This window comes from Dama dama, chromosome 18, assembly GCF_033118175.1.
Source record: "Dama dama isolate Ldn47 chromosome 18, ASM3311817v1, whole genome shotgun sequence".
NCBI classification, from domain to species: Eukaryota; Metazoa; Chordata; class Mammalia; order Artiodactyla; family Cervidae; genus Dama; species Dama dama.
In genome coordinates this window covers 42220776-42246791 of record NC_083698.1, presented here as the reverse complement: position 1 = coordinate 42246791, position 26016 = coordinate 42220776, and the positions used below count along the sequence as shown (strand labels likewise).

The window sequence follows — 26016 nt, the reverse complement described above, 5'->3', positions numbered from 1 at the left end:
CAGAAAAAGTTCTTTTAGAAGTTAAACATGGGTTGCTTTTAAGGATCTAAAAGCTTTCATTTTTGTCTAAATAAAGGGATATTATTTAGTTCAGTGCTGGTAATTTGTGTTCAAATATAGATTTTACTAAAAATATTGACTAAAAAGGCCTAAAAGTTTTCAAATGTAGTTTTTTCCAAGAGACAGTCTTAGGTTTTAAACTGGTAAAGTTAGAGACCAATATTATTTCATACCACACAGCATCAAATGAATAAATGAATGAAATTCCAAGCTAGAGATTGCCACACCATATATTGCACCGTTGTAGTTTAATTCAGCAAGTATGTTCATGCTTACTGTGTACAGAAAACTCTTTCATGTAACTGTCTAGAGGCTCCAGACACCAGAATATGTATTCTAATAAATGGCATCTTATCTTCACTTAATAAAATTGAAATTAAAACTGCCCCATCACTAGGCTTTGAAAGACATTTAATAAAAATACAATCTGTCTCTTCAGACTTTTGACAAGGGGAAAATCAAAATACAAAAAATGAAATACTTTCCTCAGATTTCACCTAGAAAATGGAAAAGAATGCAGTGTGTTATAGTTGTTGAGAGCAGGGGCTCAGGACTAGCAGCTTAGATTTGAAGTCATTCTCTACTTCCTTGTCCTGGCTGTGGTTCTCAGGAGCTTCCCTCAGCCTGTTTGTGTCTCATCTTCCTCCCCTTTACAGTAACTGAAGTAATACCTAGAAAGAGTTAGGAAGATTAGAGGAGATCATTCACATGTAGCACTTGTTAGATTTGGCATAAGGAGAACTGAATCAAAAACTTTAAAAGTTAGTTAGAAAATAGTTTAAATAGTTCTTAGAGATGGTACATAAAAGAGGGTTAAAGTTCTGGCCTTTGGTAACTTTTTATTATTGCTCCTTTCCAGCATAAGTTCTTTTATTCATTCAACACATATCTGATAGGCACCAAGTATGTGCCAAGCAGTCACAACTGATGTTGATATAATGATAACACAGTCTTTGCTTTCAGGAATCCACTATTTAATGATGGAGAATGACAAGAAAACAGGCAACTGAAATAATTAAAGATGAGTACCAGGTTGAAAAAGTACCAAACAGGTGGTCTTAAGGAAGAAAATGAAAAGTGAAAGTGAAGTCGCTCAGTCGTGTCACACTCTTTGCAACCCCATGGACTGTAGCCTACCAGGGGATTTTCCAGGCAAGGACACTGGAGTGGGTTGCCATTTGAAGGGAGGGAACGAACAACAGGGAGGAAAGACAGCCCCGCCCATCAACAGAAAATCAGATTAAAGATTGAGCATAGCCCCACCCATCAGAACCAGACCCCCCCCAGGCTGGGCCCTGCCCAGAGTCAATCTCCTGTCAGAAAGCTTTCATAAGCCTCTTATCCTTATTCACCAGAGGGCAGACAGAATGAAAACCATAATCACAGAAAATTAACCAAACTGATCACATGGACCACAGCTTTGTCTAACTCAGTGAAACTATGAGCCATGCCTTGTAGGGCCACCCAAGACGGACAGGTCATGATGGAGAGTTCTAGCAAAACGTGTTCCACTGGAGAAGGGAATGCAGACCACTTCAGTATTCTTGTCTTGAGAAGCCCATGAACAGTATGAAAAGGCAAAAAGATACGAAACTGAAAGATGAACTCCCCAGGTCAGTAGGTGCCCAGTATGCTACTGGAGAAGAACAGAGAAATAACTCCAGAAAGATTGAAGAGACGGAGCCAAAGCAAAAACAGCACCCAGTTGTGGATGTGACTGGTGTTGGAAGTAAAGTCCGAAGCTATAAAGAACAGTATTGCATAGGAACCTGGAATGTTAGGTCCATGAATCAAGGTAGATTGAAAGTGGTCAAACAAGAGATGGCAAGAGTGAATGTCAACGTTTTAGGAATCAGTGAACTAAATAAAATGGATGGGAATGGGTGAATTTAATTCAGATGACCATTATATCTACTGCTGTGGGCAAGAATCCCTTAGAAGACATAGACTAACCCTCATAGTCAACAAGAGTCCAAAATGCAGTACTTGGGCTCAGTCTCAAAAATGACAGAGTGATTTCTGTTTGTTTCCAAGGCAAACCATTCAGTATCACAGTAATCCAAGTCTAAGCCCCAACCGCTAATGGCAAAGAATCTAAAGTTTAACGGTTCTATGATGACTTACAAGAGCTTCTAGAACTAACACCCAAAAAAGATGTCCTTTGCATCATAGGGAACTGGAATACAAAAATAGGAAGTCAAGAGATACCTGGAGTACCAGGCAAGTTTGGCCTTGGAGTACAGAATGAAGCAGGGCAAAGGCTAACAGAGTTTTGCCAAGAGAATGCACTAGTCATGGCAAACACCCTCTTCCAACAACACAAGAGGCATCTCTACACATGTACATAACCAGATGGTCAATACAAAATTCAGATTGATTATATTCCTTGCAGTCAAAGATGGAGAAGCTCTATATGGTCAGTGAAAAAAAGACTGGGAGCTGACTGGATCAGATCATGAACTCCTTACTGCACAATTCACACTTAAATGGAGAAGGAAATGGCAACCCACTCCAGTATTCTTGCCTGGAGAATCCCACGGACAGAAGAACCTGGTGAGCTGTATTCCATGGGATTGTGAAGAGTCAGACACGACTGAGCAACTAACAGACACACAGGGAAAACCACTAGACCACTCAAGTATGATCTAAATCAAATCCCTTACGATTATACAGTGGAAGTAACAAACAGATTCAAGGGATTAGATCTGATAGAGTGCCTGAAGAACTATGGACAGAGGTTCGTGACACTGTACAGAAAGCAGTGATCAAGACCATCCCCAAGAAAAAGAAAAGGCAAAATGGTTGTCTGAGGAGGCCTTACAAATAGCTGAGAAAAGAAGAGAAGCGAAAGGCAAAGGGGAAAAGGAAAGATACACCCATCTGAATGCAGAGTTCTAAAGAATAGCAAGGAGAGATAAGAAAGCCTTCCTTAGTAATCAATGCGAAGAAAAAGAGGAAAACAATAGAATGGGAAAGACTAGAAATCTCTTCAAGATTAGAGATACCAAGGGAAGACTTCATGAAAATATGCGCACAATAAAGGACAGAAACAGTATGGACCTAAGGGAAGCAGAAGATACTAAAAAGAGGTGGCAAAAATACACAGAAGAACTATACAAAATAGATCTTCATGACCCAGATAACTACGATGGTGTGATCACTCACCTAGAGCCAGACATCCTGGAATGAGAAGTCAAGTGGCCTTAGGACGCATCACTACGAACAAAGCTAGTGGAGGTGATGGATTTCCAGCTGAGCTATATTAAATCCTAAAAGATGATGCTGCAAAAGTGCTGCACTCAATATGCCAGGAAATTTGGAAAACTCAGCAGTGGCCACAGGACTGGAAAAGGCCAGTTTTCATTCCAATCCCAAAGAAAGGCAATGCCAAAGAATGCTCAAACTGCCACACAATTGCACTCATCTCTCACACTAGCAAAGTAATGCTCAAAATTCTCCAAGCAACGTTTCAACAGAACATGAACCAAGAACTTCAAGATGTTCAAGCTGGATTTAGAGAAGGCAGAGGAACCAGAGATCAAATTGCCAACATCTGTTGGATCATAGAAAAAGCAAGAGTTCCAGAAAGACATCTACTTCTGTTTACTGACTATGCGAAAGCCTTTGACGGTGTGGATCACAGCAAACTGGAACATTCTTAAAGAGATGGGAATACCAGACCATCTTACCTGTCTCCTGAGAAATCTGTATGCAGGTCAAGAAGCAACAGTTAGAACTGGGCATGGAACAACAGACTGGTTCCAAATTGGGAAAGGAGTACATCAAGGCTGTATATTGTCACCCTGCTTATTTAAGTTACATTCAGAGTACATCATGCAAAATGCCAGGCTGGGTGAAGCACAAGCTGGAATCAAGATTGCCAGAAGAAATACCAATAACTCACACATGCAGATGACACCACTCTTATGGCAGAAAGCAAAGAGGAACTGACGAGCCTCTTGATGAAAGTGAAAGAGGAGAGTGAAAAAGTTGGCTTAAAACTCAGCATTCAAAAAACTTAAGATCATGGCATCTGGTCCCATTACTTCATGGCAAGTAAGATGGGGAAACAACGGAAACAGTGACAGACTTTATTTTCTTGGGCTCCAAAATCACTGCAGATGGTGACTGCCACCATGAAATTAAAAGATGTTTGCTCCTTGGAAGAAAAGCTATGACCAACCTAGACAGCATGTTAAAATGCAGAAATATTACTTTGCCAACAAAGGTCCATCTAGTCAAAGCTATGGTTTTTCCAGTAGTCGTGTTCAGTTGTGAGAGTTGGACTATAAAGAAAGCTGAGTGCCGAAGAATTAATGCTTTTGACTGTGGTGTTGGAGAAGACTCTTGAGGTCCCTTGGACTGCAAGGAGATCTAACCAGTCAATCCTAAAGGAAATCAGTCCTGAATGTTCATTGGAAGGACTGACGCCGAGGCCGAAGCTCCAATACTTTGGCCACCTGATGCAAAGAACTGACTTTGGGAAAGACCGATGCTGGGAAAGATTGAAGTCAGGAGGAGAAGGGGACAACAGAGGATGAGATAGTTGGATGGCATCATTGACTCGATGGACATGAGTTGAGTAAGCTCCAGAGTTGGTGATCAACAGGGAAGCCTGGCGTGCTATAGTCCATGGGGTCGCACAGTCGTACATGACTTAGTGACTGAACTGAGAGGGAGCAGAGCCTGAGAAGGAGTGACCCAAAGAGGTAGGGAGAAAATCAGTAAAGCTTTTGGAAGCCTAGGGAAGTGTCCCAGTAAAAGCAGCATTGGAACCTTAGCACCAGGTTGCATGGGTTAAGGGAGCAAGGAGAAGCGAGGGATGGGAGATGTGTCAGCAGCAGCTTATAGAAGCATGAGAAGTACTTTCCAATTCTTGTTCATCCACGCACATCATGACATTCCATTCTAAGTATCGTCTCTAGTCAACAGGTGTTGCTGTACTTCCTATTCCTTAACACATTATTTTTTTTAATAGTTTGGCGCACACACACTAGATAGAACAGGGAGCCTGACAAAGGAATTTTGTTGTAAAGAGTTTCTTGATTCTTCAGTGGTTCTGTGAGGAATCATTGTTTTGTAACATGCAGAGGTCTTCTGCACCATCACGTTGTTTCTGTTTTGCTCCTCCATCCATTTGCTGATGCCTCTTTATTGCTGGCTGGCCAAGGAGAGCCTTGGGAGGTGCCCTAGGAATGTGGTTTTTGGTGGTCAGAAGGGCAACATGTTCAACTTAAGAACTTCTTGAAAACTTCAAGCTTTGTAATTGTGTTTATGGATGTCTTAAGTGCCAGGAGATAGAAGATGAAAATGTTTGTGTTTATACTTCTAGACCTGGAATCACTTTTCTGACAGTGAGGCAGAACGTGTTAAAATGATGGAAGAAGTGGAAAAACTTTGTGATCGGCTTGAATTAGCAAGGTATAACTATAAAGCTGCTGTTGAAGTCTTCTGTTGGGCTTAGGATAAAGTTTCATCCCCTTTTTTCTTTTAAGTTTACAGTGCTTGAATGAAACACTTACATCGTCTACTAAAGAAGTAGGAAAGGCTGCTCTGGAAAAACAGGTAATCATATCACTTCTACCTGTATTTAGCACTTAATCTGCCTCAGTACTGCTTTCACCTCAGTATTTCCCCACCTAACATGGAAGTTACAGTAGGGGCAGAAAGTGTCTCATTTCTATTTGGGTTGATATAAACTGGATTTAAGTATTTATGCTTATTATCATATATGTTTGATTTGTGGTCATCTAGCACATTAATCATAGATTTTTCAGAATCACTGTTAAAAAAATTGTGTTGATTAATTCCTTGAGCATTTTTGTAGGATAATAACATTTAGAACCAAAAGAGATTTTTATTCTGTCTAGTCTACACCTTTTATTTTACAGATGAGGAAACAGGCCCAGAAATTCAATTCAGTGCAACAAGTGTTAGTAGCTGCTATGTATAACCCTGTGCCTAGGTGATGTGGAGAAAGTCTCATGCTATTTATTGCTGCCACAAAGTTCAGGAACAGTTACACTAAAGAGAAAAGGCCTAAGGATCAAAGGATGCAGGACCCCCAGTAAATACTGTGTGTCGCTTAGAGAGGAAGTGCCCACACAAGGTTGGAGTGGTCAGGGAAGCTCAGTGAAGGGTTTGAGCCAGTTTTGAAGGATGACATTGTTAAATGAAGGTCAGGGGAGCAGCATGAACCATAAAATACAGGTAGGAGTAGAAAGTTGAGGGGGGGGAGTGGGAGATTAAGTTGGTTAAGAAGAGTAGAGTCAAATTAAGCAAGATTTGAATACCAAGATGACTAGTTTCTGTAAGCACAGCTCTTTTGAATAGCACGGGGTTAACACTGCTATTAACCTGGCATTTTAGACAAGAGGCATTGGATGAGTGTAAGTGACTGGTGTTAAGAATCTCACTTGGAGGACTTGGACTATGATGATGGGAATCACTGAAATCTGTGGGACTTGGTGACTCGTTCTAAGGGTCTGAAGTGGGAAAATGAGTCAAAGATGACTCCCAAGATAGCAGAAGCAACATCAAGTGAAGGCATGTTTTTGTTTTTGTTGTCACTTGTGCATGTTTGAAGGTACACTGGAAGTGACAGTGTAAAAGGTAGAACTTAAAGATCAAACCAAGGGCGCTTTGCCGTGCTGCTCCCTTTTTGTAGAGAATAAATGATACTGTCTGCAAAAGAGCGGATAGATACGAGCTTTGAAGTTGCCTCGTGGGTGAGTAACCCACTGACTGTAGACTTGACAAGTAGTGTCCACAGCAAATAGATATCACGTGACAGGAATAGTGTAGGTTAGGCTGAGGCTGGTTCTTGGTTCCTTGAAGCAGAGATATGCAGCCTGGCTGGGGCAGTGTAGGGTCCTTGTCTGGATGATGCTGAGGGTCGAGAACCACAGGGGCCCAGCCAGAAAGAGCGCTCAGAGTAGTAAGATGCTTTAAGTCCCTGACTTACCTATGATATTTGTGTAGATAGAAGAAATAAATGAGCAAATTAGAAAGGAGAAAGAGGAAGCTGAGGCTCGTATGCGCCAAGCATCTAAGAATGCAGAGAAGTCAGCTGGTGGAGGCGGAAACGGAAGTAAACACTGGTCAGAAGATGATCTGCAGTTACTCATTAAAGCTGTGAATCTCTTCCCTGCTGGAACAAATTCAAGGTATTGGTTCTAATGAAGCTTCTCTTCACTGGAGCCTCAGGATTATGTAGACAAGCATCTGAAATAGCAGCATATTACAGCAAGTTTCCAAAGATGTGCTTGGGTCTGGATGCTAAATTCTGTGCCACGGTGGAAAATGTAAAAAGCAGAGTACATTTTGAACCTGCTAGTCTTAACAGCTTACACCAGCACACATACAAAGATCCATATATACAGCAGGATACATATATGCATCATCAGTTTCTCAGGAAATTAAGGATCATGAGACATAAACCTTGACTGTCATGTTGCCCTATTCCGTTGTGGCTTATACTAGGCACTAGGTTTTGTGTTCCATGGTTTCTCTTTAGTCTTAATTCTCCTTTATTACTTCCCACCTCAACCTAGAGCTTAAAAAAGTATGTGTCCAAATGGCAGTGTACACAAATGTGTGCTTTTATTTGTTGATTTTTTACACAATCTGTAAGATTTTATACAAACTTGAAACCAAGATTATACACAGCTGATTTAAGCACTCAAGTCCAGGCAATAGTAATAATTAGAGCACCAATTTAGAGCTGATTCTTTAGATGTTATAGTTAACCCTTCTGCAGTAAAAATGTTGGGTCATTCTGAGTGTTGTTTTGGTTTCTTTTTTCTCATTATTATATCCATTTTTCCAGATGGGAAGTTATTGCTAATTACATGAATATACATTCTTCTTCTGGAGTTAAGAGAACCGCCAAAGATGTTATTGGCAAAGCAAAGAGCCTTCAAAAACTTGGTGAGTTAGTTTTTGCCAAATCAGTTTCTTTGTTACCTTAGATACATATTTTAAAAGTAACCTATGCAATTTAATGAAAGACTGAGATGAATTGTATTATATTAAAAAAATTTTTTTCCCTTCTCAGACCCTCATCAGAAGGATGACATAAATAAAAAGGCTTTTGATAAATTTAAGAAAGAACATGGCGTGGTGCCTCAGGCAGACAATGCAACACCTTCAGAACGATTTGAAGGTAATGAAATTTCATTCTTCTGATAGAAAATGCTAAAACCTTGTGTCTATCTGAGAATATACAAGATCTAAGGCCTACATGCAGAATGACTGGGAATTAAAGCATTTAGCGGACTGGAATGTGTAATCTTTAGGACTGACTGACTTCAACACCACTGAGAACTGCACTTCTTCCATTTCATATGCCATGAGGGGAGGGGTGTTTGTTTTGTTTATCAGATTTTACAAATCAGTATTAAAGGATATTAGGACAATTGACATTTAAATAAGGTCTTTAACTTTTTATCAAGGTTAATCTCTTGATTTTGAAAAATACACTATATGTAAGGAAATGTCCTAGTTTTTAAGAGAAGACAGGAGTAGAGGGGCAGCATGCCTACAAATCACGTGGTTCAGAACAAGTTGCACAGACACAATTTGTTATGCTGACATTGTCTTGAGTGTTCTAGCTAATCTGATCACTCTGGACCAGTGTGTTTCAAATGCAAATTATGACCCAAGTGGATCATGAAATCAGTTTAATGGGTCATGAATAGAAAATATCAGAGGGCATTACATCTGTTATACAAGTGGGTATTTGTGAAACTTTTATTCATGTGTATATGTATTGGGGATGTGATACATTTTTCCTGTGAGTTGATGACAAAAGTTTGAAAAGTTCTCTTGGACTTCATGCATTTGTTTCTCCCTAACTAAGCTAATCTTGAATACACTTTCCAGATCACATTACCAAATCTGTTTTGGGATTAACTAACAGCTTTGACTCTTGTGATCTCCTGTCCCTATCTTAGCAGTGCCACTTTTCCTATGTTCTTAGTCTGACTTATTATCCTGTATTTCAATTTGAAAATATTTTAATAGAAGAGACTTAGAATGTTCTATGAAGAGTAAAAAAATCATTGTGTTCGCTCATTGCATTTGCAAAATCAAGGGTGACTTTTGTCTAGGCTGAGTGTTATTTTGGCTCTTTCAAGAATGTTACCTGGAGTAGAAGTGGCAACTATTCCAGTATTCTTGCCTGGAAAATTCCATGGACAGATGAACCTGACAGGCTGCAGTCCATGGGGCCACAAAAAGCCAGAAACTACAGAGCAATTGAGCACAAGAAAGATAAGTAACAAAGTGGACATTTCAGGACACTTGGAGGGCACGTCTAAAGGAGATAATGCTCTTGCTCCCTATGCCCTCCACAAAATGCAGACATGTTCAGATATTACGGTTATTCTCAGCCCTTTTTTGTGGGACTAATTTACATGCTTGAGGCAGACACTGATGGTTGTTTTCTGGCAAGTGGGTGACCCTGTGAGGGCAGGAGTGATTGGCAGTGATGTGGTACTTGGGCCCAACTTCTTTATCTCTTCTATGGATTTAAATGGGCAGGCCCCCCTCTATCCAACTATACCAGTAAACAGCAAGCTGGCTGCATTTTTTGGAATGATGATTTCTCATAGAAATTTCACATTTCATTCATTTTGGTATTGTGAAGTACTGGGTTGGCCAAAGAGTTCATTCAGGTTTTTCCAGAAAATGTTACAAAAAACCCAAATGAACTTTTTGGCCAACCCAATACTTGGATAATAATAGCAGATAATAATTACATGCCGGTTCCATCTTTTTTCCGAGAGAGAGAGTGAGTTAAATCTATGATGTTAAACAGGTCTTCAAACTAATAAAATTCCACTTAAAGGCTTTCTGGAACTTAAAAGCTGACTTGAAAAAAGCCAGAAAAAAGTCTTTAATCTGTCTTTAAATGGAAGTTCTCTGCCTTGTTTTGAGGAGTATTGTGGTTTGTTTGTTTGTTTGTTTTTTGAGGTGTGTTGTTTTTTAACTTATTCACTGTGCCTATGAGTATTTTTTAATTGGGAAATAACTTAGATTTCCAGACTTCATCCCCAGATACCATTTGAAGTAGTAGTTTCATTACTGGCAGGATGGGTGCCACTGTGTTCTCATTGCATGGTCTGAAATAACTTAAGCTATCAGTCCATTAACTTAGACTTACTACTAAACCAAGTCAGCTTTTTAACCATTTTAATTTTCCTACAAAAGTGGGATGTGCACTTCTTACATCCTTAGGAGGGAATGTATTTGTGATACATCTGTGAAGTGTTCCATCAGACACACAGATCTGGTTTTAGTAGAGATGTACAGCACAGGCTTTAGTGGGCGTGCTGACAGTGGCAGACAGGAACATGGAGTCTAGTCTCACACTGCCTCTATAGCATTGGGTACCTGCCTTAATTTTGTTAAAATCGTTTTTTCCAGTGTAAAATAAAGAGTGGTTTACAGGCTGTCATCCAGCTAAAAGTTGTGTAATTAGGCAGCTCTTTTCTCTATGCTATAAGGAACTAGATTTAGATTATCAGAAATCTAAAGTGACTTATGATTGTGTTTTTGAACCCAGCAGTCCAACTGTATATTTTAAATCTGATTTTTAAAAAAATGTCTGGCAAGTATATTTTGAGACCAGAAATACAAAAGCATTTCTTTTCTTTTGTCTCTGATAATTTCCTGGGATGTGAGCTATCTATAAAGTTTTTTTTCCCCACTTAATATTGGGTTGGCCACAAAGTTTGTTTGGGTTTTTCCATAAGACAGAAAAACTTTGTGGTCAACTCAATGCTGGTATACATGTGTCTAATCTCAAAGTAGTTCAAGATTACACACCAGATTCAGATGGGCACTTACCAACTGACTCATCTGAGAAGGTGTTCCAAAACAGTTTTCTATCAATTAGGATAACTGTTTCAAATAAAATTTGTTTCTTAAACAGGTCCATGCACAGATTTCACCCCTTGGACAACAGAAGAACAGAAGCTTTTGGAACAAGCTTTGAAAACATACCCAGTAAACACACCTGAAAGATGGGAAAAAATAGCAGAAGCAGTGCCTGGCAGGACAAAGAAGGACTGCATGAAACGATACAAGGTTATAGATCTTTAGTTTATAGATTCTATTATCATTTAAATTATGTTTTTGTGCTTATTTCAATACCACCATAGTTGTGAGGCCAGTATTAGAAATTTCCTAGCTCTGGCAGTTAGTTAAAAAAATCAACCTTTTCAATACAGATTTATCCAATTGGAATGTTTTACATATTTATATCAAACACTAGAAATGTCTGCAAATCCTGACAACAACTTTGTGTTTGTCTTCTTCCTAGGAACTGGTTGAAATGGTAAAAGCAAAGAAAGCTGCTCAAGAACAAGTGCTGAATGCAAGTAGAGGCAAGAAATGACTTATGACAATCTTTGTTGTGTATGCATTTTTATAATAAAACTGAAAATACTATACAAATTTGCATTCTTAAAATTATACTTAAAGTGTGTCCCAGCATAATTTCTCAGAGTTCAGAGATCTACCATTCATTGTGGTGGTCTTATCCTTTTAAAGTTATTCATATTTACCAGTATAGATTTTTTTTTTTCTTTATGACTTACAGGTCTCAGTTTTATAATGTTCCAAATGTTTATTAGGAGCATTTTTAATCATGAAGCCAGCACATGTTACTGCAAATCTGGTTAAAATCTGGTAGTTGCTCAATAGGACCTAAGGATTTAAAAGAAAAGACAGTTATAACTAACTTCGAAGGAAAGTCCTTAGCCAACTTTCTGCATGGGAGACTAGGAGTCAGGCTTACCAACAGCAGCAACAGCTGGACTCTTATCATAAATATATTTGGTACACACTTCTCGAATTATCTCAGCATTTACAGCCTGAAAAATTGAAGATACAAGCATTCAGAGTTTTTTCTAGTAGTAAAGACATTGTATACCTGGAATGTTTTAGAGCTAAAGCAAGTTTTATGATACCTATCTTCAGCTGTTGTATTAATAACAAAGATAGTTTTGCACAGATCCAACACTTATCTAAGGACTACTTACATCAATTCTTGCTTCAAGCTCAGGGATGGGAATTCTTCTATTATAACATAGCATTTGCCTACCTATATCTTCACAGATGGGAGTGGAACCTGTTTTAAAGAAAAAGGAAAACTAAGGACTGGAATATAGATCAACCAACCATGTGAAAATAAGACATTAAGTCTTTATTCTTTTACCATCAAGTTGCAGCAACATGTTTGTTTTCAGAAGATTTTTGGCTCGTGCAACTTCACTTTCAGTGACACTTGTACATAGTCGCATCCTAAAAACCATGTGGAAAAAATCAAAGGTCAAGTAATTTGAAAATGTTATGTGTTTTATGAGTTAATGACCTAAAGAAAGAAAGGATGCTATATTATCTGTTACAACACAGTGTACAAGTGATTATGAATTCAGTTTAGTAAAAAGTTGAAATAGTAACTTTTGTTACTGTCAATATTGATCCCAACAGTTAGACAAAAGTTAAAATACTGCTGATTATTTTCCTGGTTCGGTTAATTTCTCAAAAGTGATATGGTTAGCAGAGATTCACTACAATATAAAAATAGGCTAACTGCATTTTGAGAAATTCTACAATCATTTTGAAAATTTGTGAATCCCCATGCATTAGGATTTGACTTGCTAGGGGATAGATGATAGATCAGTGGGTCACTGGTTTCTCAAAAGAATCTAGCTGAGTCTAACTTAAACCTAGTAATTAAGTTAATTATTACATCTCTTTTAAGTCTGTCTCAGACAGTAATGCGTGTGCCTACAATGTGGGAGACCTGGGTTCAATCCCTGGGTCAGGAAGACCCCCTTGAGAAGGAAATGGCAACCCACCCCAGTACTCTTGCCTGGAAAATCTCATGGATGGAGGAGCCTGGAAGGCTATACAGTCCATGGGGTCACAAAGAGTTGGATACGACTGAGCTATTTCACTTCACTTCCCATCTAGCTAGAGTGTGAAAGAGTAGGAAAGGGACCAGAGCTAAATACAGTTTTCCAAGAAGCTGTGGGACCTTCCACCTGTCTCAAGGTACTAGGTTTTGACTAAAACACTACATTTCTTTTAATAATGGCAACTTCAGATTCATTTTTATAACACAGCCTTTCCAAGCCAGATAGGTTTAGAAATACTTCCTAAAATTCTAGTTGGCATTTAAACATTTTTAACTTTTAAGATCTTTTTGAAGTAATCTGCTACTTAATAATTAAGAACTTTCTATGGGGGGGAGCGTGCAATAAATAAATAAAAAAAAAAGAACTTTCTATAATATAAATCAGCTTCACATGAAACCCAGAAGAAATGTGATCTTTAAAACATTTCAACAATTGCTACTGTTGAACAGTACTTAGTCTTGTTCTCTTAATAAAATGCTATCACCATAAAAAAAATCACTGTCAACAGTTATAAAAGAAGAAACTAGTCTAAATTGGTAGTTCTTAAGCAAGATTTAAATTATTTTCTCACCATTCTTTTTGAACAACATGTAGCATATCTGCAACAGTGGCTGGTTCACAAACCATATAGATTCCCCACAATCCTGTATCTGTGTAGGAAGTATTGAAAGACTGGAAGCTATGGCAGAGGTTGCCGTGACAGGTAAGCTGGGCCAACTTGCTAGATAAATTCTGTAAGGAAAAGAAATTGTCCAAGAGAACTGTAGGTATACATGTTCAGACTACCAGAAAGAAAAATGAGGTGTAGAAATAGTGACTGCCCAAAAAGGCTGTTTCTCAGTTTTATTCAGCAATATCTCAATAAAAAGCTAAAATTCAATGAAACTAAGAATTATAGTTACCTCACCAGCCCAATGCATCATCCCCAGAGAAAGTCATAATGTTAAAAGAGTTAATCCTTAGAAGCTGCACCCACTTCTAAAATAATACATTATCATACTAAGAGATTATCATACCATGTCACAGAAAAGCAAATATATCACTTATATGTAGAATCTTAAAAAACTATCTACAAAAGAAAAACAGACTCACAGACTTTGAGTTTGGGATTAACATATACACACCACTATATATAAAATAATCAACAAGGACCTATGCATGCCACAGGGAACTCTTACTTACAGGGAACTTAATACTCTGTGAATGGATTTATATAAATATATCACTTAGCTATATACCCAAAACTCACACAACTACATTATAAATCAACTACAATATAAAAATTAAAACCAAAAAAAGTGACAAATCCTGTCAGGACAGAGCTATCCCTAAAATTAAAAATGGGATGATCTCACATATTGGAGTTCAGGCACATTCTCAAGATCCCTTGGCTAATCCAAACCAGCATTCCACTTCTAGCACTGACTGAAGTGGGATATGGTTATTAATTATGTATGTGTTCCAGCTTGGTTGAATAATCATTTATAACCATATCAACCAAAAAACTGAATAAACTATGCCAATATGCTTTGCCAACAAAAAAGTTAGAAAAGGTTAATTTAAAAAGTAAAATAATGCACTGCTATTACCAACGTACTTTGTAGAGCTTTTGGCAGTTTGCTTAAAAATCTGAAATATAGCATGTGAACCTAAGATATTTGTATGAAATATATTTTGTCAAAGTCTTTGAGTACAAATATATACACTTTGTTAGCTATTTAAAATCATATAATGAAAAATAAAAAAATAAAAATAAAATCGTATAATGATGCTGTTAAGGTGCTGCACTCAATGTCAGGAAATTTGGAAAACTCAGCAGTGGCCACAGGACTGGAAAAGGTCAGTTTTCATTCCAAGGGAAATGCCAAAGAATGTTCAAACTGTCACACAACTGCACTCACTTCATATGCAAGTAAGCTTATGCTCAAAATCCAAAACCGTCAAGGTAGGTGTCAGCTGTATGTTAATCAAGAACTTCCAGGTGTACAAGGTGTGTTTAGACTAAAGGCAGAGGAACCAGCGATCAAATGGCCAACGTTCACTGGATCATAGAGAAAGCAAGGGAATTCCAGAAAAACATCTGCTTCACTGGCTACGCCAAAGCTGTTTATTGTGTGAATCAGAACAGACTGTGGAATATTCTTAAAGAGAGAGGAATACCAGACTACCTTACCTGTCTCCTGAGAAACCTGTATGCAGGTCAAGAAGCAACAGTTAGAACCAGACATGGAACAATGGACTGGTTCCAAATTAGGTAAGCAGTATGACAAGGCTATATATTGTCATCCTGCTTATTTAACTTCTATGCAGAGTACATCATGTGAAATGCTGGGCTGGATGAATCACAGGCTGGAATCAAGATTGCTGGGAGAAATATCAATAACCTCAGATATGCAGAGGATACCACTCTAATGGCAGAAAATGAAGATGAACTGAAGACACTCTTGTTCAGGGTGAGAGTAGAGGGAAAAAGCTGGCTTAAGACTCAACATTCAAAAAACGAAGATCGTGGCATCCAGTCCCATCACTTCATGGCAAATAGAAGGGGAAAAGGGGGAAGCAGTGACAGATTTATTTTCTTGGGCTGCAAAATCTGTGGATGGTGACTGCAGCCATGAAATTAAGACGCTTGCTCCTTGGACGAAAAACTATGACAAACCTAGACAGTGTATTAAAAAGCAGAGAAATCACTTTGCTGAGAAACATCCATATAGTGAAAGCTATGGTTCTTCCAGTAGTCAAATACTGACACGAGAGATGGACCATAAAACGACTGAGCACCGAAGAATTGATGCTTTCAAATTGTGGTGCTGGAGAAGACTCCTGAGAGTCCCTTAGACTGCCAGGAGATCAAACTAGTATGGTAAAGGAAATCAGTAAAGGAATGGTAAAGGTAAACTAAATGGTAAAGGAAATCAACCCTGGATATTCACTGGAAGGACTGATGCTGAAGCAAAGCTCCAATACTTTGGCCATCATACTTTGATGTGAAGGCTCGGCTCACTGGAAAAGATCCTGGTGGTGGGAAAGATGGAGGGCAAGAGGAGAAGGGGGCAGCAGAGGATGAGATAATTGGATGAAATCACCAACTCAATGGACATGAATCTCAACAAACTCCAGGAGACATGGGAGGATAGAGGAACCTGGTGTGCTACAGTCCATGGGGTTGCAAAGAGTCAGACACAACTTAGCAAATGAACAACAATAATAATTTTGAAGTAATTTCAGATAGAATAGGAACAAAAATTGTACAAAGAATTACCTTTATCCAAATTCCTTAACAACTGTTACTTTTTTTCCTTTATCATTCTCTTTAACATATTTTTCAACTGTTTGAGAATATAGTGCAGATATCCTTTTTACCCCCAAATACTTTTTAATATGCACTTCTGAAAAATAATGAATTTAACTTCACTACAGTTATAAAATTAGGCTATTAACGTTGATATAGTACTATCAATGAATCCTTCTATCCTTAATCAAAATTTGACAATACAGCAAAAGAAAAAATACTGTTTTTTTCCATGCCTGGGAGCAATCCAGGATCAGTTCATACATAAGTCAAAATTCATGGCACAGTTTGATCTTCTCATTATGGAAATTTACTTTTAAAATCACATACCATTCCTCCTCCGAAAGAGCGATCCCAGTTGCCAATCAGTGTGTTTGCAACCATGAGACAGATTGTATCTGGATGTGCCCAACCAACAGCTTCAACAGCTACTGCAAGGTGTGCCAAAGGCATCTTGTCATCCCTCACTCGAATCTAGTTGGGATAAAGGATGCAAAGCTCTAGTTAAGATTACCACTCTATAACATGCTTGACAAGAAACTAATTCACCAGTTCTATTAATTGCAAACTTAAAATGCCCACCATGACACTCTTGTTTTTTAAACAATCAGGCCTTATTATACTCCATAGTTCAGAAGGCTTTCACCAAAAGATCTCCAGATGAAATACTACAGACACAGCCACCAGATAATCACGTGGTCAAAAAGCTTTGCATTATTTACTGGCAGAAATAATCATCAGTCTGAATCTTCCTGTCTAAATTTAGGCTAATCTTAACAGGCTTGTTTTTGTACTGCCAATGCTAGTCTCATGTAACTGCCAACATCAGGCTTCTTTCCAGATACTAATATATGAGCATCATCCCTAATGTGGCAAACAAAGCTTCTAATGAGGCTTAAAGAAATAGCTGATACAGAGCAGATTTCTCTAGAAGTTCTGGCTTTAACAGCTATGCCCAGAAATGTACTATGGGTAGTCTCAGTCAGGAATAAATCTAGTGTCAAAATGTGGGATGTTTTTAAAATAAAAGATTACTTTTATGCCCTGCCAATAGGAAAACAGGCAAAATGTCAAGAAGACCAAATAATACTTTCCTTAAAAAAGAAAAATAGGTGGTTAAATATATGGAAGAGGAAGAAATAGCAACTGAGTCCATGTGCATTTGGACTTCTTTGGTTTCCTCCATTTTACTGTTAGGAACAGGCACATTTTGTACAAACGGTTATAAATACAACACAAGAAACCAAAAGGGTTAAATGCTAGCTTAGGAGGCTTGGCCTACCTCACTTCCTGTGAATTTGCACGGAGGCAGAGCTGGTGTTTCTCCTTTGTGTGTGGACAAAGATTCACCAAAATGAAATTTTGCTAACTCAAGCAGCTCATCATGGGAAACTCCTATATTGAAGGAAAATATTTCATATATCCAGCAGCAATAAAATGTAAAGCACACAATTAACTGCTAGTACTTCTGTTTACAATGAGCTTAAGGTGGAATAACTGATAACAGGTTACAGAAAGACTTCTTGCAGTCAGTAAAAGCCTTTTCTTCAAGAGTAAGCTCACAAAGCACATTGTATCCCTGGTGATAAGACCTGCGGTTGCGCAGATTTCTCATTCTGAAGAACAATCAGTTTTCATCCACTGATTCAAAGATAAGGATAAGATAGCTTGAAGATATTACTTTCCATACAAAATCATGTTATATTAAGTAATTAAAAGTCCTAGGATGGTGGTGGTGGTGGTGGTTGAGTTGCTGAGTCATGTCCAACTCTTGCGACCCCATGGACAGCAGCCCACCAGGCTCCTCTGCCCATAGGATTTCCCTCGCAAGAAGACTGGAGTGGGTTGCCATTTCCTTCTCCAGGGGATCTTCCCGACTCAGGAATCCAACCCGGGTCTCCTGCTCTGTAGGGAGTCTCCTGCATTACACGTGAATTCTTTACCAACTGAGCCACTAGGGAAGCCCCCAAAAGCCCTAGTTGCAAACTAGCAAAAGGGGTTACTTTTCAATAAAATTTTTAAAGTAGAAAAGAATATGAGCTCTGTATCATTTAAAGAAAGCTGGGCATAAGACATGTTTTATTCTCTGTGCTCTGCTATCAAAATTCAGGACTAAAATAACCTCATATAGATTCCTGAATAAATTCATAGCTAATCAAATACTCACTATTTGCCATCCAAAATTTAAGAAGTACTTGGATTCTATAGCCCTATTTTCCAAACTTGAGCCTAAAGAGATTCAGTGAAAGACTCTTAAATTTACAAGACAAATTCAGGCATGAGTAAAGTGCCTTAAAAAATATAGCCACAAGATTTTTTTTTATGAAACATTCCATTAGAACATAAAAGCACAACTTACACCCATATTTTCCAAACACTCTCTGGTATAAAACAAGACAGTGAATGATTATATACACATTCTTTTCACAATCACTACATAAGACAGCCATCTTGGATATCAGTCCAGACGGTGACAAAACAATAGGAAGACCTTAGTGGTACAAAGATGACAAGCAGAGTGTAGACCCATGAGCATGGACACAATTCTCAGCACCTGGCAACCACCTCCACTGCTTTACTACCTTTATCTGTAGCCCTCCTGGTTGGATGTTCCAGACATTCAGCTCCTGTCCCAGTACCACCTCCACTTACCTCTATCCAAAAGGCAGGGGAGCCAATAATTTATTTTCTTTTTAAAATGAAGCTGGGTCTGGCCTATTTCACTGAATTTATAATACCACTGTTTATAAGAAACATCATCACTTATGTACTAATAAGGCAATAGGATAATTAATATAGGATAGGCCATTAATTAATTGTAAGATATCCCAACTCTGACAATGTCAAAATGAACCAATGAACTGTGTGACAAAACCCACTGCATCCATATGCCATCAACAATGGCAGAATCTCCTAGACAACTTAGTTGTTGAGGCCCCATCCAACCAACAGTGTCCCCTTTCCAAGGCAGTTTCATTGTGTAACTCCAGTCAGCACCAGCCATTTTAGAAACAGTGTTACTAACTCAAGAGAACTTTAGAGCACATAGAGCCACACAAAGGTAACATGTTTCTGACAGTTAACCTCATTTTCATCTTCTTCATTATTCCCAAGTAATAAGCTCAAAGTCTATTCAGGCCAACTAGAATTTTAAATTATTGTCATTTCTAAAGGAAAATTTACACAAAAGAACATTCCATGTAAATCTTCGTTTTGTGTTAAAAAGAGAAAATAAAACTGGAAACCGATAAAATGTACTATTTGCCTAAAGTCAGACTACAAGGAAATCTAGCAAAATCTAACCTGAACTTACTTTCTTTCACTGGCTTCAAACATGCTCCTCCAAGGAGGCCTTGGAGTGGCCTCATGCCACTTTCACGTTCAAATTCCCATTAAATAGTCTCAAAATCCCTTATATACTTCCCCTTCTCAGTAATTAGCAGATCTACTGAATGAAGGAACAAATCAAAGAATGAATAAACAATGTAACATACTCAGGCCATGCCTGACCAAGGATGAAGCTGGTTCTCAAGAAATAATTTAAAATCTCAAGAGATTCCCAAACTGTATTCCCAAACTGTTGAACACTGTCTTCCAACTATCATTCTCCTCCAGCTCACCCACTCGCCCGTCCCTTGCAAATAAACTCCATTATGTGTGTACACTTACGTACTAGAGGCTCACCAAGTTTTCTTGTTAAAAACTACTAAAGAGAAGACGGGGGCAGTCCGGTTTTAGTGTTCCACATTGCCCTTACACAGCATACTAAACAATTTGCCCTGTAAATGAAAACTCTAAAGATATCTCCCAACTGGATCAAACTGATAAGCATATCACTCTGTTTAAAACAGTCACAGAAATTTAAACTTACCTCCAGCAGCAGCAAGTACTATTCTTGGCCCCTTATAATGTGTGGTTATATAATCCACTAAGTCTTTACGATTTATAGATCTGTAAATGGAGTAAGAAAAGCAGTACTAAAGGGAAATTTAAAAGCACAGATCCTCATATAATATACCTTTATACCTCACATAATATACCTTTAAGATCCAATTAAATTGGATCTTAAAATTATTCTAAGTTAAGTGCAGTCAGAAATAGGATATATGCAACAAGCATCAAAGAATTTCAACATACATACATACATACATACAAACATACATACATACATACATACATACAAACATACATACATACATACATACATACATACATACATACATACATACATACATACATACATATATAAAACATGTAATATCATCACTTGTTTACTCCAGAAATAGGTATAAACCCAGATACCTGGAAGTCAAGTGGGGCTAAAAGGTCGTTCAAGTACTGTAATGATACAATTTCATTCAGATTACTGGGGGCAAAAAATAACTTTCTGAAACATACTTTTTGAATGTTTGTGAATGTTAATTTTCACAATTCAAATTTTTTCTCAAAAAAAGAAAAAATCTGAGAATTATACCTACTTGATATTTTCAGTTGGTCCCAAAATTGTCCGTCCAAGTGCAGTATTTTGATAAGCTGTGGCATGAAGATAATCAAAAACAACTTCTTGTAAATTGGTTTCAACTTCCTGCATCTCTCTAAGGATTACTCCACGTTCACGTTCAATCTCTGCTTCTCCCAATGTGCTGTTTTGTATTATATCAGCAAGAATTTCTACAGCTAATTGAAAATAAAACACAGGAAGAAACACTAAGAGTCTTAATTTTCACTATTAATATCTATTAAATTAGCATCAGAAACCATGATAGTGACCAGCACTCAATAATGAATAAATTATTAAACTGGAAGAAATAAATGTTTCTGTACATTTGATATACCTAAAAGGACTAAATTAAAATGAAAAATATAATCCCCTGTGGTACAGATGAGCTTGGAGAAAATTCCTAAATTTGCCAGAATTAGTGTTGTCTCAAACATCTTTCCCCACTTAATTCCAAATAATGATCAGTGTTGGTTAGATTCTGACTGTTTATCAAAGTCTCTGATAAATGAGGATTCAACAGAGCTGGAACAGTTAAGAGTAGAAGTAAAGGATAATTACCCCAAAAGACATACATGTGACTATCAAAGGATAATCAAGTGACCCTTGGGGAAAACTGATGAAACCTTTAAATATTTATACAAAAACGACCCTAATTTGTAAAAAGTCACAAGTAAACTAAAGGATATATCATGCTATTAAGCAATTTTATCAGAGAAAGTACACACTTCTCCAAAGAAGAGAAACCGCAACTATCTTTGAAGAATTAGTATACAATTGTAATCACAATCAAAATTTTAGTAAATAGAAAACAAATTTATCAACTTTCATTTTGTTACCCTGCTGTAAACTTCTGTTCTTTAAGTTCACTTAAAGTGGACTTGTTTCAGAAGCAATAATGGTCCAGTACTAAGGACCTCCTATAATTAATTACCTGGGAGTTGGTGATGGATAGGAAGGCCTGGCGTGCTGCAATTCATGGGGTTGCAAAGAGTCAGCCACGACTGAGCGACTGAACTGAACTGAACTGATATTGCCCAAAATGACAAAACTGACTGCAAGAATAAGCTGGGACATCCGAGATTATGGCCAAGAGGAAAAAGTAATTTGTAAAACCAAATTAAAGCTATCTGTCCATCTAACACCATGTTGTGAATCAAATCAAAAATGCTCCAATAAAATTTTAAAACAATAAAACCCCATCTGTCCAGACAAGTAACGCCCAGATGGGTAAGGAAAAGCCCAAAGACAGATGGGAAAATGAGAGACCCTGTATGAAGAGCCTCCTCTATTTGGAAGTAGTAGTCTAGACTGGTACCTAAAAGTGGGGATTCATATTTCCCAATATTTATGTTTTAATCAGAATCTTCTTTCTAATGTATACTTAATACTGAAATTGAAAAGCATAGATCCTCAATAACATACCTGAAATTAAATTGGGCCTTAAAGATATTCTAAGTCAAATGAAGTCAGAAATAGGATATATACTACTATCAAAGAATTTATATATACATACACACATATACACATATAATTTAATACCATCACTTGTTTATTCTAGAAGTAGCTACAAACCCAGACAACCTGGGAGTTAGTCGGGGCAAACTATTGCTTAAGTATTCTAATGATACAGTTTTATTCAGATTGGTCATCGCCAGAGATGGGGGAGGGACAAATAAGTGAGGTGTTTTAGGTTTATTTTGTTTTGTTTTAGTTTAAATAAATTGAATTTTGAAAAAAAATTAATGGAAAGGAAGCTACGAAAGAAGTGCACTCCAGGAGGAGGAACCAGAATGTGCAAATGCAATAAAGAAGCAAGCACGTTCTGTTCAAAAACAAAGCCCGGCAGTCAGAAGATATAAAATATGTTCTGGCTTGTAACAGAAATGAAAAATTCAGATAACAGAACAGAGAAAAAACAAAAATAAAAAGTAGACAGTAAAAGTGAATATATAATAAAACAATTAAAAATCGTTTACTACCCAGGTATGACTCTGGAGGAATTAGTATTTGAATCAAGTGTTAGGACCTGGTTTGTAGAAATCTTTCAGCCTATAAATATTTAATACCATTTGTCATATTTGTAGAAAAAATAGGTGCCCCCTCACCCAGAGTTTGATTCACTTATTTTCACATTTCGGGGGTTTACTCAAGAAACATAATGAAAACAGTACTAAATTATTTCTGAATGCCTGTGAAAATTACATATCTGCAATATAAATAAGAATACCTCTTGGCAAATCTTTAGAGAATGCTTTGGCATAATACACAGTCTGCTCTCTGGAGGTATAGGCATTGAGATGAGCACCCATATTTTCAATTTCAAGTTCCAGATCTAACTGGGATCTCTTTTTGGTGCCCTGAAATAGAGAGAGAGAGGAAGAAAAAAAATATATGTGTATATATATATATAATCCCTCCTTTTATCCCACATTTGTTCTACACAGTTCAGACAATGAATATGAGGACAGAAGCCTATGTACAGTTTGATGTAAGAACCAAATTTGGTTTCTAAACTACATCAGGCTTCAGAAATAGTGACATACTTTCAGATGACATTTACATCTCATAAGAAAATCTTTGTTTCACCTCTACAGAGCAATTATCAGTAATTATTTCAGGTAATTATCCTGAAAAAAGAAATATTCTAAAAAATAATAAAAATAAGATATGCTATACTTCTGAAGTAGTTCTCTTTACCTTAGAATAAGACTTTGTGTTTACTGTCTCTTAAAAAGCATTTAAAGAATAATCTTTATAACTTGCCTTGAAAGCCATATGCTCCAGAAAGTGAGCTGTTCCATTATTCTTCTCATTTTCATATCGACTTCCAGCATCAATCCAGAGCCCAACCTTAATACAGTCAGGTAAGAATTAGATAAGACATCATCTTCCTTCTTTTGAGGGGATAAGGTAGGGGTGGGGGCAGTGTTCTTCCTTTTTCTGACAAATGCTTTCCAGTCTTAACATTAAAGTTTTTTTTTGACTTGACTGGATTGACAATATAATCCTATGAATTATGAGATTTAAAAATTTTAAGTCGTTAGGCTACTGGGTGCCACAAATACTTACCTGCCAGCTTTACTGAGGACCCAGATTGTTAGGCCAATGTGTTACTACACTCAATTATCAAGTATAGTATAAAGAACATCAGAAGAGACTGGCAGAAAATCTAGGTTAAGATCCTGGTTCTGCCATGTATTACTTGTTGTGATCTTGGACAAAACCATTTAACTTCTCGAATCTTGTTTTTCAACTATAAAATGGATGCAATGATCCCTGCTACAAAGAAGTATTTTAAAGATCAAATAAGACAAGATATGTAAAAACATTTAGCACACAATAGTCCAGCAAATATACTGCTCTCATTATTATCAAACACTGCACAATACAACCTGCTACAAGATGTAGTCACTTAAAATAAGCACACATGCACCCAGTATGGAAGTATGACAAGAAAAGCTTCACAAGTGACAATCACTTGCCAAGGCAAAATAACTGCTGCCACTTTCAACTACCTGCCAACCTACTGACAAGCTTTACACATATGGTCTGCTCTCTCCTAATGAGGGGTCAAACTAAATCACTTACTGTGCATGTTGAGAGCCCAGAGTCTTCAGAGGCCACCCTGAGTCCATTCTCCAAACAGGTTACTCGCGTTTCAGGAACATTCAGAACAACTTGTGTAGCAGCCTGTGTACTTCTCAATCTGTTTCCTCCAAAATATGACTGGTTGGGGAGAAAAGAAGCAGCAAAACATATCACTATTCTTAATACAAACTTTTGATTAGAAAACCAAATCTATCTCAAAGAGACTCTAAAGTACTCTTTCCTCCTTAACTTTTACTCCACTAGATCCACCCCTTTTTGCCTACCCTAGGAACATTCCTCAACCAACCACTTTGCTAAAGCCCATGTCTACAAACATGCCCTTTCCTCAAGAAAAATGAACAGTTTTTGTCATTATCCTAAAAGAAACTACTTTTATTTCAATACTTCTAGAAATGTATAGCATTCATAAAGGGAACAAGAAGGGGGGGGGGGGGAATCAAGAAAAGGAGAGAAAAATATAAAATTACACGCACAGTAAAGAAATGTTTAGCTTCCACTGTTCAAGAAAAGGAAAGTTTTGAAAAGGACAGAAAAAGAGAAGGTAGGAAGAAGGGTAATTACTCAAGATACACTCTGGCTGACTGACTGACTATGGACTATTCGCAGGTCCCCATAAGTTTTCTTCTTTATATATGTGTTAAAAGTCCCACGAACTCTAGAGAAAGCTAGTCTCTTACGAGAAAAATACCTATTCAAACTTTTCCTTTAGCTGCCCCAGGGTTCACAGGAAGCAGAGCTGATGAACAGGACGAGAGCCAGTTTTAGGCAAAAAGAGAACTCAGAGCGGATGGGGTGGGGGGTCCTCAGTTTTTAACACCCCTCTCCCCCCCGCCAACTGCAACCACTGCGATTTTAGTAATCAACACGCACTCTTTATAATGACTTCTGAGTAACTGGGGGAGGGGGTTAGTAAACCACGGTCATCCCACACGTCCCTGGCAGGTCACGCGCTGCGGGTGACCAAAGCCAGCCCAGCACCGACGAGAAATAAGCGTCCCCGGCAGCCGGATGCCCCACGGGTCTTGGCTAAAGCCGGATCCGCAGTTGGAAGTGTGTGGGGCAAACGCCGGCGGCCCGACCGGGCGCCCGTTAACTCAGGGTCGACGCACGGGGTCCTGCGGGTGAGGCCCGGTCTAGCCTGATTCCCAGACAAGTAGACGGAAGCTCACCCGCCCAGCAGCGCCCCGGATCAGGAGCCTCTCTGTGAAACCGCAGAGCTGCCGCCGCGCCGCAGAAAACAGCACCGCTCGGGCCGCCGCCGCCATCGTCTCAGTTCTGGACTGTAGGAAGGATGTGCTTCCGGGATCATGACCTGAGGTCCCAGGCGAGAGGGCGGACCCCACCTAGTGACCATGATGGGAATGACAGCCCTGTAAGCGGTCTTGGAATCTTTCTGGACGTGCTGCTGACCGAAGAACGCGAATTAGGGAGTCTGTAGAAGCCCCTGTATCAGCGGTTACTTTTATCTCCTACGACGTGCAAGGCACCAATGTAGAAGAGTTAAAGGTAACTTGGGGCAACATATTATCCCACTGGTGGGTAAAATTGATTGGAAAAGAGGGGATTTGATCAGTAATATGAGGAACATGATTCCTCACTGTCCTTAGAGGAAGTCTCTAGTGCAA

General features: G+C 38.2%; 2 protein-coding genes across 4 annotated transcripts in view; one reads left to right on the top strand and one right to left on the bottom strand.

Annotated features, from left to right (window-relative positions):
- DNAJC2 (DnaJ heat shock protein family (Hsp40) member C2) overlaps positions 1-11538 on the top strand; it is a 30207-nt gene extending 18669 nt beyond the window's left edge. For both annotated transcript variants that reach the window (XM_061165181.1, XM_061165182.1), the window contains exons 11-17: positions 5393-5481; positions 5556-5625; positions 7042-7226; positions 7889-7989; positions 8117-8224; positions 10997-11151; positions 11387-11538. In XM_061165181.1, the coding sequence (XP_061021164.1) occupies positions 5393-5481; positions 5556-5625; positions 7042-7226; positions 7889-7989; positions 8117-8224; positions 10997-11151; positions 11387-11461 (783 nt within the window). In that variant the 3' untranslated portion in view covers positions 11462-11538. The remainder of the gene's footprint in view (positions 1-5392; positions 5482-5555; positions 5626-7041; positions 7227-7888; positions 7990-8116; positions 8225-10996; positions 11152-11386) is intronic.
- On the bottom strand, positions 455-25707 carry PMPCB (peptidase, mitochondrial processing subunit beta). 2 transcript variants are annotated; one of them, XM_061165184.1, is made up of 14 exons: positions 25561-25707; positions 24371-24508; positions 23546-23632; positions 23010-23139; positions 20760-20958; positions 20153-20232; positions 17564-17676; positions 16612-16755; positions 13561-13721; positions 12284-12369; positions 12108-12196; positions 11864-11939; positions 11664-11772; positions 455-731 (listed from the first exon to the last, which is right to left on the bottom strand). In XM_061165184.1, the coding sequence occupies exons 1-13, from the start codon at positions 25654-25656 to the stop codon at positions 11708-11710; spliced, it is 1464 nt and encodes a 487-aa protein (XP_061021167.1). In that variant the 5' UTR covers positions 25657-25707; the 3' UTR covers positions 455-731; positions 11664-11707. The 2 variants fall into 2 exon arrangements, with proteins under 2 accessions (XP_061021167.1, XP_061021166.1); XM_061165183.1 differs by lacking the exon at positions 455-731 and having other exon boundaries at positions 11148-11772.
- Positions 25708-26016: the final 309 nt, after the last annotated feature.

What these genes read in the sequence shown, in the direction of transcription:
- PMPCB (XM_061165184.1), bottom strand. Translation starts at nt 25,656, where the DNA reads ATGGCGGCGGCGGCCCGAGCGGTGCTGTTTTCTGCGGCGCGGCGGCAG. An exon ending in GGACCAACTGAAAATATCAA is followed by an intron (nt 20,233 to 20,759) that starts GTAGGTATAATT and finishes CTCCATTTACAG; the next exon opens with ATCTATAAATCGTAAAGACT. An exon ending in CATGTTGTTCAAAAAGAATG is followed by an intron (nt 12,370 to 13,560) that starts GTGAGAAAATAA and finishes CATGGTTTTTAG; the next exon opens with GATGCGACTATGTACAAGTG.